Source organism: Euleptes europaea, chromosome 13 (genome assembly GCF_029931775.1).
Source record: "Euleptes europaea isolate rEulEur1 chromosome 13, rEulEur1.hap1, whole genome shotgun sequence".
Taxonomy (NCBI): domain Eukaryota; kingdom Metazoa; phylum Chordata; class Lepidosauria; order Squamata; family Sphaerodactylidae; genus Euleptes; species Euleptes europaea.
Genome location: NC_079324.1, coordinates 61532068 through 61550597, shown reverse-complemented (window position 1 = coordinate 61550597; position 18530 = coordinate 61532068). Strand labels below are relative to the sequence as shown.

Genomic DNA, 18530 nt, shown 5'->3' with positions numbered 1-18530 from the left:
AGCAGAGTGTCATCCACATGTTACTTTGAATTATGCACTCTTCTTTTCCTACTGGGTCCTATTATTATCTTAAGCATCTGCTGTACAGGAAAAAAATACACCTTGATGTTTTTGAAAAGAAATGATTACAAATGTAACTTTGTACGCTTATTGGGGGGGGTGGAGTTACAAGTAACTGGAGCAACTAGCAATCTGGAAACAATTATTTTGACTGCATGGTATTCGTTTCCACTTTTTAAAAGAACCATGAGTATTTGTGTACTCTATGAAGGATGAGTGAAGGATCTGCGTATGTCCTATCCACGAATAGATTCCCGACCACACCTAGTCCATTAGGACAAGCATCCTTTGTACGTACAGACTCATTACGCCTGCCTCTTCACATATAACAAGAAGAAGATCCAGCGACATCACAAGGCTTTCTACAAACAAGACATTCAAGAGAGAGTCCAGAAACAAAGGCAAAGAACAACTTCAAGCAAATGCCGTCATTCATCCAGGGTAAGCAATTTCTCCCCATCAAACGTAATATTTCTTCCCCCCCATAAATTAATAGGATTATCTGATCTGTTTCCTTATCTGGTGACAGCAGCTTTTATATATTTGATCCAGGAGAATATCAATAAAACATAATGCTGTTACTGTAAATAATTAACAGATTAGTTTAATAAATAACTGGGTTTAAATCATTTCTCGTAGCTTTTAAAATGATCACAAGTGTTTGGTGATTTAATTTGTTCCTGACAGTTTTAAGAATAGAAAGAATCCTTTAGATTAGTTCTAACCTGATCCAGGCTTTATTTTCTCTTGTTCAGACCAAAGTAAATTATTATCTTTCTGATTTATTAGTGTTGTTGTTATTTAAGTTTTGACATATTTCCTACACTTAGAAAAGTGTAGCAGTTTTTACCTTTACAGTGTTATAACTCATTAAACCATAGTAACGGTAAAATGTTGCAGGATTCAATAGAGCAACCAAGCGTATACCTCCAAAGCCTGTGGGCTGAAAACCGCTGTTCATTTTACTTTTCTGAAGTTTAGGAACTGCTGTAGCTTACTGTGTAACACAAGTATACGTATTGATTTGAGTGGGAATGGAATTCAAGCATTTCTCTCTTGCACAGATTATTTTGGGCAGAAGCAAAGATGCAAGCCAAACAATTTGTACTTAACCCCCCCAAATCATAAACAAGAATGTTTATTTCTGCCAGTCGGTCCATTAGAGGCAATTATGGCATTAAATATTAACGGGGGCTCCATTGGAAAGATGGGCTGCTTTGATTAGTGCCTTTGATTGTTGTTAATGCACTGCCAGCCATGCATCTAGAAATGTTCTCCAGATGGTCTATTGGGAAAAGTACTTTGGTGGTCTCATTTCCTCACATTAGGCCTTCTCCTTCCATCAACTGGTAGTAGTTATAATCTATAACTCTTATGTATGTACGTGTCAAGTCATAACCGACCTATGGTTACCCCAGCAACGGGCTTTCAAGGCAAGTGAAAAACAGTGGTGGCTTGGCGTTGCCTTTCTCTGCCGAGCCTTCTTCAGTGGTCTCCCATTCAAGTATTTGCAAACTGTTTCCAAATCTGCCTAACTACTATTACAAACTTACAGTATTATCCTTTAAGCGGAGTTACATCCATCTTCACTGCAACTCTACTCAGGACGGCACTGTTAGAAAACTAATTTGTGGTTGGCTCTGTTGATTCAACCACTCTTTTAGATGCGTAAAGTGTGTAAAGTGCCATCAAGTCGCAGCTGACTTATGGCAACCCCTTATGGGGTTTTCAAGGCAAGAGACTAACAGAGGTGGTTTGCCACTTCCTGCCTCTGCGTAGCAACCCTGGTATTCCTTTGTGGTCTCCCATCCAAATACTAACCAGTGCTGATCCTGCTAAGCTTCCGAGATCTGACAAGAACAGGCTAGCCTGGGCCATCCACTTTACAATGCCTTTTTTTTGTCTCCGTTACAGATCAGGCTGTTCCCACGCATTTCTCTCCACCATCTTACAGAACCCGAATCATGCAAGACTCCTTCGCTGTCCACTGCCTGAAGGTGCTGAAGGAGCTCCTGGCTTTTGTACTGTTCAGTTACACGGTGCTGTTTGGTGCCCTGCTGTTGGCTGGCTGGACCACTTATTTCCTGGTGCTTAAATGACATCTCCACACACACCCCACCTGCGGCTGCAAAGGCCCCCCGTTCTGTCCAATGCCTAAACAATAAACACAACAACGCCCCCTTTTTAGTCCACGGACTTTGCAAGCTTTAATTTTGTTACATGATTAATGATTAACAACAAACCAAATGATTTGTTCATAAATTTTACCTTTTTTTCTCAGGAGTCAGCATCTCATAGCAATAACAGCAAAGCTATCCTCTCTCATCTTTCTTTTAATCTCTTTAGGAGAGAGCCAAGATAAGCGCAGAAGCTGGCTGGTCAAGCTGTAACTTGCCCTCCTTTTATCACCCTTAATAAGCTCTGATGTTGACTGCAATTTTCCCCTTGCTTATGGTATTCTCTAAAACCCACTCTAATTTTCAGCTTTTACTTCCTGCTTTATCTGAAGATAATGAAGTTGCTGAAGCCAAGCTGCCTGGAAAAAGCATAAAGGACTGTGCGATTATTCTCTGTTTTGAAAAGAGAAATCAATAAAATAATTACCTGCTGGTCTTGTATTATCTCTGATATCTGATTTGAATTAGAATGGTTTATATTAATTTGTAATTTTAATTTTTTACTAATCAAAGAATAGGCCATAAGAACTGATATACCCATCTGATGTGAAGTGAATTTCATAAGTACATTTCAAACTGAAATACAAAAATGCAGGCATTGAACTGCAGAACTTGATTTTAAAAGGAAAGAAATCTATACTACCCCAGAAAGTTATACTATCTATTTCTTACAATCATTGTGATGTTTTAGAGGGGGAAAGTATGGCATTCTATTCGCTAATAAATTCCTTTTGGAATTACAACTGATCTCCTCCACACTATGGAGACCATTTCCCCTGGAGAAAATCTGAATAAAAATTATGGGAGGGGGGAGTCCCCCCACAATATGTGCAAAACTAGTGATATATCAACTGGTACCCAACCTCTGGTATAACATTATTTCCAACACACTATATTCATAAATATATTTGTATGTACATGAATATCTAGTCAATAATATGGTTGCAGATTAAAGGTATATTTTACATTTGTAATACAAGTCTTACAAGTACACCGTCTAATACAAAATAAATGGAGGCTCTATTGCTTTTTCTCTCTTTTGTGCAACACTTCTTCATATATCACGAGTGTACTCGGAGGCAAATAAGCTACTCGTGATATATGAAGAACTGTTGCACAAAAGAGAGAAAAAGCAATAGAGCCTCCATTTATTTCGTATTAGGTGTACTTGAAAGACTTGTATTACAAATGTAATATGTAATATGAAGAAGTGTTGCACAAAAGAGATAAATGTTGTTACCCCTGGAGAAAATGGCTACTTTGGAAGGTGGATGGTAAGGAATTATACCCTGCTGAGGTCCCTCCCCAAACCCCACCACCCCTCCCAGGCTACACCTATAAATCTCCAGGAATTTCCCATCCCAGAGTTGACAACACTAGCAGTTGGGTTGCCAAGCCCCTCACTGCCACTGGCGGGAGGTTTTTGGGGCGGAGCCTGAGGAGGGCAGGATCTAGGAAGGGGAGGGACTTCAGTGCCATAGAGTCCAATGGCCAAAGCGGCCATTTTCTCCAGGGGAACTGATATCTATCTGCTGGAGATCAGTTGTAATAGCAGGAGATCTCCAGCTAGTACCTGGGGGTTGGCACCCCTACCTAGCAGTGCTACTGGGCTCCAATCTAGGCAGTCATAGAATCACAGAGTTGGAAGGGACCACCAGGGTCATCTAGTCCAACCCCCTGCACAATGCAGAAAATTCACAACTACCTCCCCACCACCACACCCCCAGCGACCCCTACTCCAATGCCCAGAAGATGGCCAGGATGCCCTCCCTCTCGTGATCTGCCTAAGGTCATAGAATCAGCCTTGCTGACAGATGGCCGTCTAGCCTCTGCTTCAAAACCTCCAGTCTCCTCAAAAAAATTTGGGCAAAGGCCGTCACATATTGGGATAAACTGGCAAAAATGGATTTTACTAATTTAGTTAGTGAGTTATAGAAACAAGTTTTATTACTTTTTTATTATACTGTTAATGGAAATTTTTAAAACTGTTAAGACACTTCTTCGGACGTCTGGTGATGGGGGTCACTTTTTAAGGTGGGTGGAGGGTCAAAAGGGTATTTTTTGTTTTCTGAACTGTACAATTTTGTAATCATGAATGTCTTAATAAGAGCATATGATTGATACTCTTTTGTATGTTCTGTTTATTTCTTATTTTTTAAATTATTATTATTGTATTTGTTTGTACTTGTTTTGTTAAATGTTATATAAATAAATACATACATATATACACATACACACACACACACACATATATATATATACATACACATATATACATACACACACATATATATACACATATATATACACACACACACACATATATCTATATCTATCTATCTATCTATCTATATCTATCTATCTATATTTCTATATTTCTATCTCTATATCTCTCTCTATATATCTATATATCTATATAAAATCTCCAGTCTTTAAACGTTGGCCTCTCATGTAAACTGGAAGGTGCCGACAGGCTCGTTTTGTCCCCCCTTCCCGCCCCGCATCCTGTGGGATGAGAGACGATGATGGGAGGGGAAGGAACGGACCCCTTGCGGAGGGAAGGGGGAACAGGCCGCGCCTCGGCTCTATGGTTACCGGCCGGCTCAGAGAAGTTGCGTCATTTCCGTCGCCCCCAAGAACACGGCGGAGCCAAGATGGCGGCGGCGGGCCTGCGCGCTCGCTGGCTGCGGGGCTGCTGCGCGCTCCTCAGGTACCCGAGGAAGGCGGCGGCAGCGGCAGCGGCGGCGGCTCCTTCCCCGCTCCGCCGCCCCCCCACCCCCGTCCGGAGGGCCCGGAGACCCCAGACGGGGCTCGAACCCTCGGGGCAGAAGCCCCGCTCGGAGAGGCCGCTCTCCCGGGGAGGAAGGGGGAGAGGGAGGCGGCCGGCCGGGAGAGAGGGAGGCGGCCTCCCTCTCTCCCTTCCTCCCCGGGAGAGCGGGCTCTCCGAGCGGGGCTTCTGCCCCGAGGGTTCGAGCCCCGTCTGGGGTCTCCGGGCTCTCCCCTCTCCACCTGGGGAAGTGGGGGGGGGATCTCTTGGGGGCTCTGGAGCGGGTCTTGGGGAGCCGCCCGCGTCGAGGCTGCCCTTCCCGGCCGGGAGGGCCGCGCTTTTGCCGCGAGGGCCTGCTTGGGCGGCGTCCCTCCCTCGGAGGCGAAGCCAGCAGACTCTCATGCCTGGGAGATGGGGGCGGGGCGGCTGGGGGGCGGCGGCTTCGTGCTGCCTGGTCGCGGCCTACACGCTGATTCGACTTTTCTTAGGGAGTTTGTGTTTTGTTAAAAGTCTGTTTTGATTTAGGACGGCTGCCAACCTCCAGGTGGTTAGAAAATAAGCAGCACACAAGCTCAAATTTATACACCATACTCTTATGTTTGTTGAATTTTTCAATACAGTAAAATACTCACTATAGTGAATTCACAGTGGGTAGCCGTGTTAGTCTGTTTGCAGTAGTAAAAAAGGGCAAGAGTCCAGTAGCACCTTAAAGACTAACAAAAATATTTTCTGGTAGGGTATGAGCTTTCGTGAGCCACAGCTCACTTCTTCAGATACCTTGTTAGTCTTTAAGGTGCTACTGGACTCTTGCCCTTTTTCACTATAGTGAGTATTGATTCAGCTCAAACCCACCCCTTTCTGACCATATATTACTCTTCCTACACACTTGACACTGAGAGACACTGTCCTTCAGTGTTACTCCTCTGAAGATGCCTGCCACAGCTGCTGGCGAAACGTCAGGAAAGAAAATACCAAGACCACGGTTACACAGCCCGGATAACCTACAAGAACCAACTCACTATAGTATACCTTATCAGTTTGTATTCAGGCAAATGATTTCTCAGGCTGTGGAAATGTCCAAGAAACGAAAGAGACTGTAATGGCTGGAGAATTCTTTGTGAATCCTGCCATAGAAACCTAGGTGTAGGTCTGCAGAAAGTGACAACGATGAAAGCTGGGCTGATCAAGCCGATTGGCGAAAGCATTTCTGGATGGAACGTTCTCTCTGTTAGTCTTCGGAGCGTGGCTTTTACCGGCCGCGCTGGGACCTCCCGGTCCCCCAACCTCGCCTAGTTGAGGGAGGCGAAGAGCCCTAGTAGCCTCTGGGCACACTCAGGACACCGTTGTGATCTTCATTGACGCGACCGCTCTTGTCTTCAGCGTCCTGTTTGAACTCACATCTACCAACTTGTTTTGAGACTTTTACATTACGATCTCTTTCGTTTCCACAGCCTGAGAAATCATTTGTCTGAATATAAACTGATAAGGTATACTATAGTGAGTATTTATACTGTATTGAAAAATTCAACAAACATAAGAGTATTGTGTATAAATTTGAGCTTGTGTGCTGTTTATTTTCTAACAGTATTGTATTACAGCACTTTGGTTTTTTGTTTCTTGGTTGTAACCTCCAGGTGGTGGCTGGAGATCTAGTATTTCAGCTGATCTCCAGGGTGGCAGAGATCGATTACCCTGGAGAACATGGTTTCTTTGGAGGGTGGACTCTATGACATTATATACCAATGAGGCTTTGGTTTTGCAGGTCAAATCGAAGCCAGTTCAGTGAACCTAATTTTTTTTAAATAGATGGATAATTGTGTGTAGTTGTGGTTTTATTCCACCACCACCAAATAAATAAAAACACATCTATATTTTTGAGCCGTTTCTAGGGATAATCACCTGAAAATTATTACTTACAACTTTGAAATGGCCAAGCTTCCATAAAAGTTTTCTGTCAATAGCTAATATTCATCGTGGTTAATTTCATGCAACATAACTTAGAAATTGATCAATTTCCATGGGAAAACCTTGAAAAATGTCTGCCTCTGTGCACACAGTCAGTAGCTATCCCTGCCTTTTAGGCTGAAGTACATTAAGAAATTGTAGAGTCCTGGAACTGTTTCCCTGGGGGAAACCTGTCTGTTCCCTTACTGAACACATTAATCTGGTGAATCAGATCATCGGTCCATCAAGGTCAATACTGTCTACTCAAGTCAGTACTGCAGGGTCTCCAGCAGAGGTCTTTCCTATCATCTACTAATTGGTCCTTTCAACTGTAGATGCCAGGGAGCCTTCTGCAGGCCAAACAGATGCTCTACCACTGAGCCATGGCCCCTCCCTTCTGTTGCTGTCTTCCACCAGCAAGTGAAAACTTTTTCGTTTTGTTTGGCGTTCCCACAGTGATCCATCCTTCCTGCCCAATGTTTTAATTGTTCTTTTTATGTGTGTGTGTATATAAAAACTCTGGTTTTAATTGCTTGAATTATGTGTTTCTTGTTGGTTTTAAAAATTTTGACTATTATGTAGGTAATTTGTTAGCCGCCTTGGTGGCCCGTACGAGGGCAGAAAGGTGGTGTGTAAATTCTGAAAAATTAAATATCATCTGTTAAGGAAGAGAATCTAATAAACATCAAGGCAAAGTACTACTTCCATTTCCAGCATCCCATCTTCCCTATGAGGTTACCATTTATGCTTTCTTGGTAACTGGGCCAAACGTGTGGGATGAAACAAAGTTAGAACACACTCGTTTACATAGCCAAGAACATAGCAGGGAATATAATATTTCAGATCAAAATGGCTCTAGCTTTGCATGTGATGCAACAGACAAGCAGGTTATATCTTGGGTAGCTTCATAAAATAAATCTGGTGCCTTTTCATGTGGATCTTCTGTAGCCACATAAGAGAGAACCTACCAGAAATCAAGGCTTTCTTTGCCTTCTCAGCAGAAGGTGCAGTGTGGAATCAAGCAAGCCTGGTTTTTTAAAGCTCAAGACTGAAAATCCTGACCAAAAGACCAGTTCTGTGAAAGTGACAGGAGGGCATTACCTGATTCATTGTGCAGTACTTCAGTCTGAGCTCACTAATTTCAGTGGAGATAGCCTGAAGGACTACATTATTATCTTGTATAGGACTTCCAACAGGGCATGATACAGGATACATCCAGCTAGAGCATGCTGGGACCCATCCTAGCAATATGTAACTTCCATGTCTGAATGCAACCTGGCTTCTTAGAAATTGAGGCAGGTCAGTTCATTCAGCAGCACACGTGTGTGTGTGTGTGTGTGTTAAGTGCCATCAAGTCGCTTCCAACTCATGGCAAACCTATGAATCAATGTCCTCCAAAATGTCCTATCTTTGACAGCCTTGCTCGGGTCTTGCAAATTGAGGGCTGTGGCTTCCTTGATAGAGTCAATCCATCTCTTGGTGGGTCTTCCTCTTTTCCTGCTGCCCTCAACTTTTCCTAGCATGACTGTCTTTTCTAGTGATTCTTGCTGTCTCATAATGTGACCATAAGCAGCACACTTAGGGAGAGTTTATTCCAGATGGATAGCCATGTTAGTCTGTAGCAGCAGAAACAAACAGGAGTCCAGTGGCATCTCAAAGACTTTGTTCCAGCATAAGCTTTATTGAGAGAGCTCACGTTATCACCTGCACAGGAGTATATGTCCATGAAGTTGATGCTTTTACATTTACAACAGAAGGGGGGAGGCAGAAAACACTACAAAAAGAAGCCAGTTCAAAACAAGATCTGCATCCACTCTGATTATTCTTTTTATTAGGTCTTGTTTCAAACTGCCGTTTCTTTTAACATTGTTTCCCGCCCCCTTCTGTTGTGAATGAAAAAGCATTGCCCTCCACCTTCATACACGCAACCCTCTCCATCTTTAATGGTGCCAGGTAAAATTTCCTGGGTGGCTAATCTGTGTCAGGCATTGCATAGCCTAAAGGTGCCTTGCTTCTTGAAGGGGAGAAGAGTGAAAGTCAGACTTCCTGGCAGATGCTGGTGGATCGAGGGCACCAGATGTGTGGGACCAGCCTCCAAAAGGGCATGGTTACCTGGTAGCAGGATGCCCTGGTACTTAACAGGTGTGTCTCTCGTAGGCGGAGTTTTCCGATCCTGGCTGACATGAGGACTCGCTGTGTCTCAGGACTGAGGGGACCATGGAACAAAGTGGCAGCGTTGGGGCTTGGAGTAACACTCTCTGCCATTCCTATTGCACAGGTAACCCTAAGGAAATGCAGCTTGGTATCAGGTCTGGGGTGCACATACGTTGGCATTGTGTAACAGCAGTGCAAGGAACACAGATTGATGTCGGTTAAGGAGAAGCGGTTGCTTCATTACATCGGTGTGTGGACACTAGAGATTTATTTATTTTCTGCTTTTCTAATGAAGACAGTGGTGGCTACTTGGCAGCCCTGGGACAGCCCAGTGGCTAGGCTGATGGTTCACTCTGGGCAACAGTTTATTTTTGTGGTTGGAAACAGCCATTTTGCCCTCTCCACCGTCCCTTTCAGTTGGCTTCAGGAGTAGGAGAAGCTTGGTCATCCAATGCTGAGGCAGAATTAGCACAAAAGATAGTTACCAGCCCACCATTTCAAACAGTGGCATAGGATTCTTCATTGGAGGAAGCTTAAAACTAAAGATAAATAAAACTGAAGCAGATCATATTGCTTGTGTCAGAGGAGCACAGACTGTATGCAGCCCCAGGTGTAAAATGTTCTGATTTTCAGCCATCAGTCACCAGAAACACTAAAGCCAAGAACAGCAGGATATTGTGGAATTGCCCACTAATTGTGGTGTTTGCATCACTGAAAGGGCCCTCGCATCAGAGCAAATCAGCATGAATAGCAGAACAGCTCCATAGGCTCCAGTTAGCTGTTAAAACTTTTGAGTGTACCAATACTACCAGTTTTTTTTTTCCTTAACTGTGGAAGTACGAAACTCAAACTCTTGGGGAAAGTATTAAACGTTCATAATGGCCTGTGGGTGGCTTGGATCCCACCAAAAAAAATTCTGCTGACAGAAGAGATATCTGTCGGTGAAGCAACACTTCCTTGCCTCCTTTTACAGCCCCAAATGCTTCCCGAAATGCTGGGACAAAGGACCCCTAGGAATAGTGTGAGGGAGGAGTCAAAGTCTGCAGCAGAAGGGGGAAATCAGCAAAAAAATAACCCTCCTTTTGGTTAGTGGAAATTTCTGCTGGATCCAGCAACCTCTAACCCTAATATGCCACACAGGGTTATTGCAGGTATAAAATGAGGATTGTAATGCTGTTTGAAAAGTGGTAATAGGAAGTATTGACTTTGTTCCCTCAGCATACAGATTATCTGCCGCCCTTTTTCCTTTTGCTGCCAACCGTGTATAACGTTTCCTTATCACGAGCTTCCGGAGAGGCTGTGCCATCGGAGAGCAGCCTGACCAGCGCCTAATATTTGTTTTCCAGAAACATGACCCGAGCCTGCTTAGCAACGAAGCCTTGATCCGGCGAGCGGTCTCTTTGGTAACTGACAGCACCGGGACGTTGCTCTCCCAAACGACGTACGCGCTAATCGATGCTCTCACGGAGTACACAACGGTAAGAGACTCTGCCTCGTGACACCAGTGGAAATGCTGCTGTGGATATTTAGCCATATATACAGGAAAAAAATACCACTACACACCTGAATGTGATCAGTCATATAATTTCATATAGGTGATTTATAATTCCAAATGAACACTTATAATATTCAAAATACTTATGTCCACACAATGCAAATTATCCATACAAGGTTATCATTGTTTTGCATCAGCTTCATCAGAAGTCTGTTGCTTTATGTCTTGCTATTTACAGGAGAATCTTGACTGCTTCATTTTCTTTCTGATTCTAATCCTGTTACCAGGCAGATTATTCTGTTTGAACTGGCAGTCAAGATGCGAAACAAGGATATAATCGCGAAACCTTGTATGGATAGTTTGCATTGTTTAGACATAAGTATTTTGAATATTGTAAGTGTACATTTGGAATTATAAATCACCTTTCTGAAATTATATAGTTGATCACATTCAGGTGTATAGTGGGTTTTTTTCCTGTATGTATGTGCTTTGGGTACCACTCCCCTGTTGGTATAGTGGATATTTAGCCAAGCAGCTGGCCTCTAACCAGACCCCTGTTCCCCCATGCAGGCGGTGTACGCGCTGGTGTCACTGTACCAGAAATACACGCAGCTCCTTGGGAAAATGAACTCCAAAGAGGAGGATGCTGTCTGGCAGGTGATCATTGGTGCTCGAGTCGAGGTAAGCGACCAGCCAGGCTCTTGAACCTGGTGTGTCTTGCTCTTCAAGGGCCAGAGTGCTCCAGCTTGCAGCCGTTCTGGAGTTGAACTCGAGAGTCTGTCTGTCTATCATCTATCTCTGCTCTTACAGCTATGGCCTTGAGCAGAAAATAAAAGAAAAAAAATGCCTTACTTAGTGTAATTCTTTTGGTATTTAATTATTGCCCTTATAAACTTTGCCACAGACAGAGTAACAGAATCATTTGTATCTGAGAGCAGCCACATCACCTGCGCCCTCGTACTGTGAGATGCCTCATTGGACCTTTCCATATTTATAAATAAAGGATTAATTAAACTGGCTCTCAGATCATTAAAAATAGGACACTCCATGATCATATCTTCAGTAGTTTCAGCTTTATCATGCGAGCATCTACATGTTCTATTTGAGTATGGCACTTTTTTAATATCTGCCCTCCAAAACCGCCGAAGGAAGGGCAGTCGTTCTTGCCAAAGTAAAAGCTCTTCTGAGTTTTGGTATTGTCAGGCAATAGAAATACTTCGGCAGTTGCATCAGAATGGCAATACCCAAAGAGGAGGGTGAGCACACCCTACGAGCCCTAACAGATATACTGTTGAAGTCCAGTTCCTTTACTCGCATTTTGATTAGACTAATTATTTCTTTGATCTCTATAGTCTTTACCATGTCATTTGTAATTCCTAGACATTTCATTTTCTTTTCCAGTAAATAATCCCATTGGCTAATGCGGGCATCTGCCGGCCCAAGTCCAAGTCAAGTAGGCCTCCCCACAGATTTTAAGGGAGAGTCCTGAGTTCAGGTTCCTGCTCCATTGATGCTCACAAAGTCTGCTTTTCCCAGTAGCTAGTGCCTGCCTTCGAGTCTGTAAAAAGGTGGAAGCCAAGCAGTGAGCTGCTGTCAGAAGGGCAAATGTGAACATGTTGCTGTTTGTTTGAATCCGATGGCTTTTACGGACAGGCTCAGGTGGTGTTTCTGATGTGTCGTTTGGCTCTAATTAGGTGACGACAAAGCAGCAAGCGTACCTGAAGCTCGAGTCCAGGTGGAGAACAGCCTTGCGCCTTTCTGAGATGGCGGCAGAGGCAGCGTACCAGTCAGGTATTGTTAACTGATGACTATCCCTATGGTCAGAGGCTGACGGGATGCCAGTAGCACCCAGCTCTTTTCCCTTTCCATAGAGATTGTGCTTAGCAAAAAAAGTTGCATTTCTTTGAATTGTGCCCAGAAGTTAAGGCCTTGATCCACATCTGTATGCCCTTCATGCGTGCATTTAAGTCTTCCTCTCAAAGGTTACCCTACGCAGCCTCCAAAGTATCAATGATTTTGAAAGACGGTTTCTTAATAAGGTAGTTCCTCTTAATAAGAGGAAAGCAGTTCCTCTTAATAAGAGGAAATTACATTTCTGTGGAGGCATTCCCCTCCCACACACCCACACACACAAAATACCCTCACCTCAGCTTAGGAAAGATCTCACCTCCTGGGATTGTTGTTGCCTAAGGAATGAGATGGTGTCTAAAAAGGAGCAACAGAATAGAGAACTGCAGACAAAGCTTTTGCCTAGCATGTGCATGACCCAAGTTGTGTAAGTTGTTACACGGCACTGTGTGGGAAGGGCTGTGTCTCAGTGGTAGAGCCTCTGCTTGGCGTGCAGAAGGTCCCAGGTTCAATCCCCGGCATCTCCAGTTAAAGGGACTAGGCTTTAAGTAGGTGATGTGAAAGACCCCTGCCTGAGGCCCTGGAGAGCTGCTGCCTGTCTGAATAGACAATACTGACTTTGATGGACCAAGGGCAGCTTCATGCATTCATGTGTGCTTTCTGTGATAGATAAACTCACAGCAAAGGAGTGAAGTGTCGAGGTCAGAACAGAGCCCTGTGTCACGCAGCTGGGCTTCCAGGCCACACACCGTGGGCATGTAAAGCCAACCTGACCTCCACTTCCCTGTTGCAGGAGCTGATCAAGCCTTGGTTTCAGCACAAAACCATATTCAGCTGGTGAAGAGCCAGGTGCACGAGATACGGCAGCTGTCGCAGAAGGCAGAGACCAAGCTGGCTGAAGCTCAGACCGAAGAACTCCTGAAACTGAAAGAAGAGGACCCTTTGCTGCCTGCTGGTCAACAGGCCAGCAGTGAGGAGGCTGAAGAAGCTTACCTTCGCGAAGACTAAAGCCTGTTGATTGGCTGCCTCGAGGATTTCACCACTAGTTCAGCTGCTGGGTGGGGAAAATCAACACGATCAAGTTGAAATACTGGGGCCATAAGGTTACTGGCAACCTTTCCTTTGTCTTGCCAGGCTAGCCTGACGCAGGGCCCAGACCTTGGGAGCTGTGCTTCTGATCGGGTGGGAACTTGTTTATTTAAACGCGCAAATGTGAAAGTAGCTGGCCAAAACACACATTGCTGCCTGTGGAGATGTATTATTGGAACAACTAATAGCAATGCCTCAGTAACATCCGTTGAACTCCCAGGTGTCTGGAGACAATTGTAGGCTTCAGTAAATCCAAGAGGGCTGCGTCTTTTTACATCAGAAAACATTTAGTTGTTTTGTGAAGGGAATGAGGTCATGCCAAGGATTAATTGCATCTGAAACTTAAGACTGAGTTGCACTTCCTAGCCAGAAAGATTGATGCCTCTTTTGTGGGTTTTTTTCTAATTATGTAATGCGGACTGTTTGCACCGAAACCTGTTTTTAAATAAAAGGCAACAATTAATTGTAACTAAAGCGACTTCCTCCACTTTGTACCGTGGCACCAAAGTGAGCCAGACTCCTGTCTGTGGGTCCCAGAGCATTCAGTCCTAGTCTGTATGTGCTTCTGAATGGGGAGGGACTGTAGCTCAATGGTAGAGCATCTGCTTGGCATGCAGAAGGTCCCTGGTTCAATCCCCGGCATCTTATAGGCAAGTAGGTGATGTGAAAGACCTCTGCCTGAGACCCTGGAGAGCCGCTGCCGGTCTGAGTAGACAATACTGACTTTGATGGACCAAGGGTCTGAGTCAGTAGAAGGCAACTTCATGTGTTCATCACTGGCCCTGCTCAGCCAAGAAATGCAGCAGCACCTTCCACTATCTCAGTTGTCTGCAGAAAACCCTCTGACCCTCTTCCCTTTCCTTTTCTAGACTTTCTTCTAACTCCTCCCACACACATACTGCTGCCAAAAGACACTCTAGCAGTGGAGAGAACCACAGCCAGTCAGCTTCCGCTTTGGCCATCTCCTCTTCCCACAAACAGGCTTAGTTGCATGAGTGTCACGTGCTTGCTAAGGTCTTGTGGTTGGGTTTCTCACTGTACAGAAGGCTGTCTGTTTACTCTTTGGCCATGGTGATAGTCCAGTTTGAACAAAGGCAGGCGTTACTCCTTCAAACCACTGAGCGGGACAAGCAATTGCTACAAAAAGTCAAAGGCAACGGGACACTCAGATGGACTCGTATCTCACCTTTCATACCCTGATGCAACTTTAGACTGGGCTGCATTTAAACCTCAGTCTGTCTCTAATGCTTCCAGCAGGAAACAGATTGCTTAGTTTGTTCTTTTAAATCTTATTCAAACACACGTTGGAGAGAAGTTCTTTGAAATTGCAGCTGAAACCCAATGGGGCAGAGAGGTAACTGCTGCTTGCAGATGAAGACAGATGGTTGCAAGAGGTCAAGCAACCTGTAGTCTTGTTCCCAACCCCGCCCCTGTATGTACACACATGGGTGGTAACTGAGCCTCCGCCCCTTCAGCAGCTCCTACTCTTCTTCCATGCCTGGCTCCAGTTATTCACTCTTGGTGCTGATTACTGCAACACACTTTACAAAGACAACACGACAATAACCACATTTGCGCAAAACATTTTGAACTCTGAAGTGCTTTTTGTACATCATCATCCATGGAAATGACATTCAAACGGGGCCCTGCCAGGGCAGTAACTGCTAATGCTAGCTCTACTAAACATCCCTGGGGAGACCTCACTGCTATAGCATTAGACTGCAAGTAAACTAGTATTTCCCTCCCTTCTCTGAAGCAGACGTGTGACAAATGTTACATCACTTTCAGGAACAGAAAAATCCACCCACCCCCCAGCACAAAAATCCACATGGATTTCTGATCCATGAGGTGGCATCTCAACTTTGGAGGAAGACTATCCTGTCAGGATCAGAGCGCTGGGGTGGGTGAGAAGGGAGAACAGGTTGTGAGTCTCTGTAAATGATGGCGGGGCCAGCTTGCACCCCCCTGCCCCCCCAAAAATAAATGAATTTCAGCAAGAGCGGAAAGGCTGTCCACAACTCAGCTGTAACACTGCACCAACCTTGCCTGGCGGATTGCAAGCCGTTGTGAGTGGTATCCTGACAGCCTAAAAGAGCCAGCAGTTTGCCAGTTTATTACCCCTTCTGTGACTGGGTGTGTGTTTATACCTCTCCCTCACTCTGCTGAAGGCCTGGCATGTGGACAGTTACCAGGCTGGATGATGCATTTCCTGTTCCCCCCCAACCCATCTTTCCAAACGTCATAAATTTTTATTGTCCCTCTATTTGTGCCTTCTGTGACGTTGCTCTGTTGTTTCTTTTTAGCAACACAGAAATGCTCAGTAGTTATATTTTCAAAACTGTTTATTCAGCTCTGCTGTGAAGGAAAAGGACGGGAGGCCAGGGTTTGGTGGGGGTGCCCCTTCGGCCGCCCTACAGTGTCAGTGACTTTTAAGCACAAATGCTGGTGGAAAACATGATTAGTGAGAAATTAGTATCAAACTAAATGTGCTCCCGGACTGGGGCTGGTTAAGAGGGAATGTGTAAAGTGTGGCGCCTGGCAGGTCCACACCTCTTGGAATGTTTAGTACCTGTTACCAGATAAGAACAGCCCGAGGTTTCAGCCTGGCAGGGCGGCGGCCAAAGCCAAAATGTAACCGTAGCCTTCAGACTAAAGGCTTGTTTCTGGAGAGCTGCTGCTTCAAGGGAACATTTACATGACAGGCGTACTTGTCAGGGGCTTCCCTCCCTACCAAGTGGTTTCTAGTAACCAACTGCCATTTTGGTAGGGCACAGAGAATCCTTTCCTAGGAAGCCTCAGCTCCTTCGCAGAGCTACGCTTTGAGAAATTCCCAATAGGGAAGTAATTCCCCCCAAAAAGTAGTTAACCCGCTGGTTTAAAGCTGTAGCCAAGCCAGGGTCTCTGTGGGAGATAAAGAGGAACTCAACCGGTTGGAGTTGGCAGATTTGTTTTAGCAGCGGCCCTTCCCTCCAGCCTCTTGTGTGGGGTAGCCTCCTTCCCCTGGAGGAAAAGACCTCCTCTAGCAGAACGAATCCGCAGGATCCAACTCGGTTCGTTTTTACGCTCTCACAGAACTCCTTGGACTCTCTTCTTGGTCTCCTTTATCACCCACTGAGAAGGTGAGTCTAAAGTTAATTGCACACCTTCACCTGCATCATGCTTTAACTTCGAGGGAAGCATAATACGTATGTTTCTTGCTCAAGGCATTACAGGTCTGCTCTGAACTAAAGAAGTCTCCGTGGAGCAGCCCGCCCCCAAACATGTAGACACAATCTAGACAAATGTCATCTGATTCCACCGACTAGAGTTCAGACTTATAAATGCTTGTCTTTGGCTAGACCATGCCCTGCCCGTACAACTAGGATCACCCTGCAGGCTGAAACCCACTCCCCAAATCACCTGGTAAGTAAGGCAAGCACCCAGCAGGATACACATCCTGAGCAGGGGAACCAGAAACCAGACCTGCTCTTGGTCCAAATGTTTAAGACTTCTGTAAACAATTATTTTAGGGAGGAAAAAAAAGTATCAGTGCAAAAGTTATCCTACCATAAACAATTAGACTTTAACAAAAACTTATCTGTTAATAACAGTTTAAGCCAACTCCTGACAAAGTCTCAGCTACATTGTATTTTGCCAGAGGCCCTCAAATCGCTTCTATCATTTGTGAGCTACTGACATGGCACATCTAAGTCCGCCGTCTTTCATCAACGTCCACATGACCCACATCTCCGTTGGGCTCAGTTTGTGTATGATCATCAGTTCTCTGTACAGACAGGGATCAAACGGATTAAACGGCCTCTGGATTCCAAAGGTCTTAAAGCCGGTGTGGTGAACTGGAGTCATCCCCATTTTGGCCAGGCACATCCCAACAAAGACATCGTCTATCGGGAAGAGCTCCGTGTTCTCGACTGCCAACTGCAGCCGTTGCACCGTCGTCTGGGACATGACGTAGCCACCGCCACCGGCGTAGAGGGGGTAGAAAGGCTCCCGGTACATCGATTCCGGTATAAAATACTTGATGTTGGTGTTTCTTATCGGCCGGGCTTTGCTGATGACATCTCCAGCGAGAAGATCCTTCTGCGGGTCCAGATCTTTAAGGAACGCAATGATATTGTCGATGTTTACAAACACGTCATCGTCCCCTTTCAGCACAAAGCGGGCGTGCGGACAATCAGCGGCGTACCATTGAAGGAAATGCAGTTCCTTCAGGGTCAAGTTGAAGAAGTTGTCAACGAAATCCCACTGGACAATATCGTCGAATTCCTGACTCTCGTACACCAGAAGCTGCTGGAGGGAGTGAGCCCGAACTTTGACCTCTGAACGACCGACCAAGAACAGCAGCTTCACCGATTTGCCACCAACGATGGTTTCCTTCCCCCACGTGTTCCTGATGGTCACTCGGCGATCTATGTTGACGGGGGCGGATTTGATAGCCAGCAGCAGGAAGGTGTTGGCATCACAACCCGTGGGCTTCAGCAAAGTTGAGAAGTGCCGGCAGTGCTTGTACGTTAAGAAGACTCGGTGGACCTCAGGGAGGGAGGTAGAGGAATTGGCAACGGTAAGGTCCGGCGTGCATTCGCTCGGCTCCACCTGTTCAGGGAGCCGTAAGGCATGCTTCTGTGGCGGCTTGTGCGTTTTCCCGGTTGCTGTAGACACAACCGACTTGGTGTCTCTCTTTAAGTATACCAGGCATGCGAGCAAGAAGATGGACAAAATGTACATGGCAAATGTCCTTATCCTGGGATGCATCTTGAACGCCAAAGAAGGTCTGAGACCCTGTGTGGTTAAAAGACACAGCGTTGTTAGACTGGCCAATCTGCCGCTGTCAAACCTAAGCGACAGAGTTGAAGCAAAATAAATTTGTGCACGCTCTGCTCTGTTTGAAATGTTAGAGATGTGTAAGAACAGGGATTCCTTCTCACTTGGTACCTACATACAACCCCACGTCCGTATTTCCATCAACGCCACTGTACACAATCGCCAGCTTCGGTGACTG

At 45.2% G+C, this 18530-nt stretch overlaps 3 protein-coding genes across 3 annotated transcripts; 2 read left to right on the top strand and 1 right to left on the bottom strand.

Moving 5' to 3' along the window:
- Positions 1-415: 415 nt before the first annotated feature.
- On the top strand, positions 416-2187 carry LOC130486491 (uncharacterized). Its single transcript, XM_056859766.1, has 2 exons — positions 416-501; positions 1975-2187. Exons 1-2 carry the CDS (start codon positions 483-485, stop codon positions 2157-2159), a joined length of 204 nt encoding a protein of 67 aa, XP_056715744.1. The 5' UTR covers positions 416-482; the 3' UTR covers positions 2160-2187.
- A 6922-nt stretch (positions 2188-9109) lies between these two features.
- On the top strand, positions 9110-13467 carry DIABLO (diablo IAP-binding mitochondrial protein). Its single transcript, XM_056859764.1, has 5 exons — positions 9110-9226; positions 10449-10580; positions 11168-11278; positions 12292-12388; positions 13239-13467. Exons 1-5 carry the CDS (start codon positions 9131-9133, stop codon positions 13451-13453), a joined length of 651 nt encoding a protein of 216 aa, XP_056715742.1. The 5' UTR covers positions 9110-9130; the 3' UTR covers positions 13454-13467.
- A 3686-nt stretch (positions 13468-17153) lies between these two features.
- B3GNT4 (UDP-GlcNAc:betaGal beta-1,3-N-acetylglucosaminyltransferase 4) lies at positions 17154-18283 on the bottom strand. The gene has a single exon (XM_056859758.1). It carries the CDS (start codon positions 18281-18283, stop codon positions 17192-17194), a length of 1092 nt encoding a protein of 363 aa, XP_056715736.1. The 3' UTR covers positions 17154-17191.
- Positions 18284-18530: the final 247 nt, after the last annotated feature.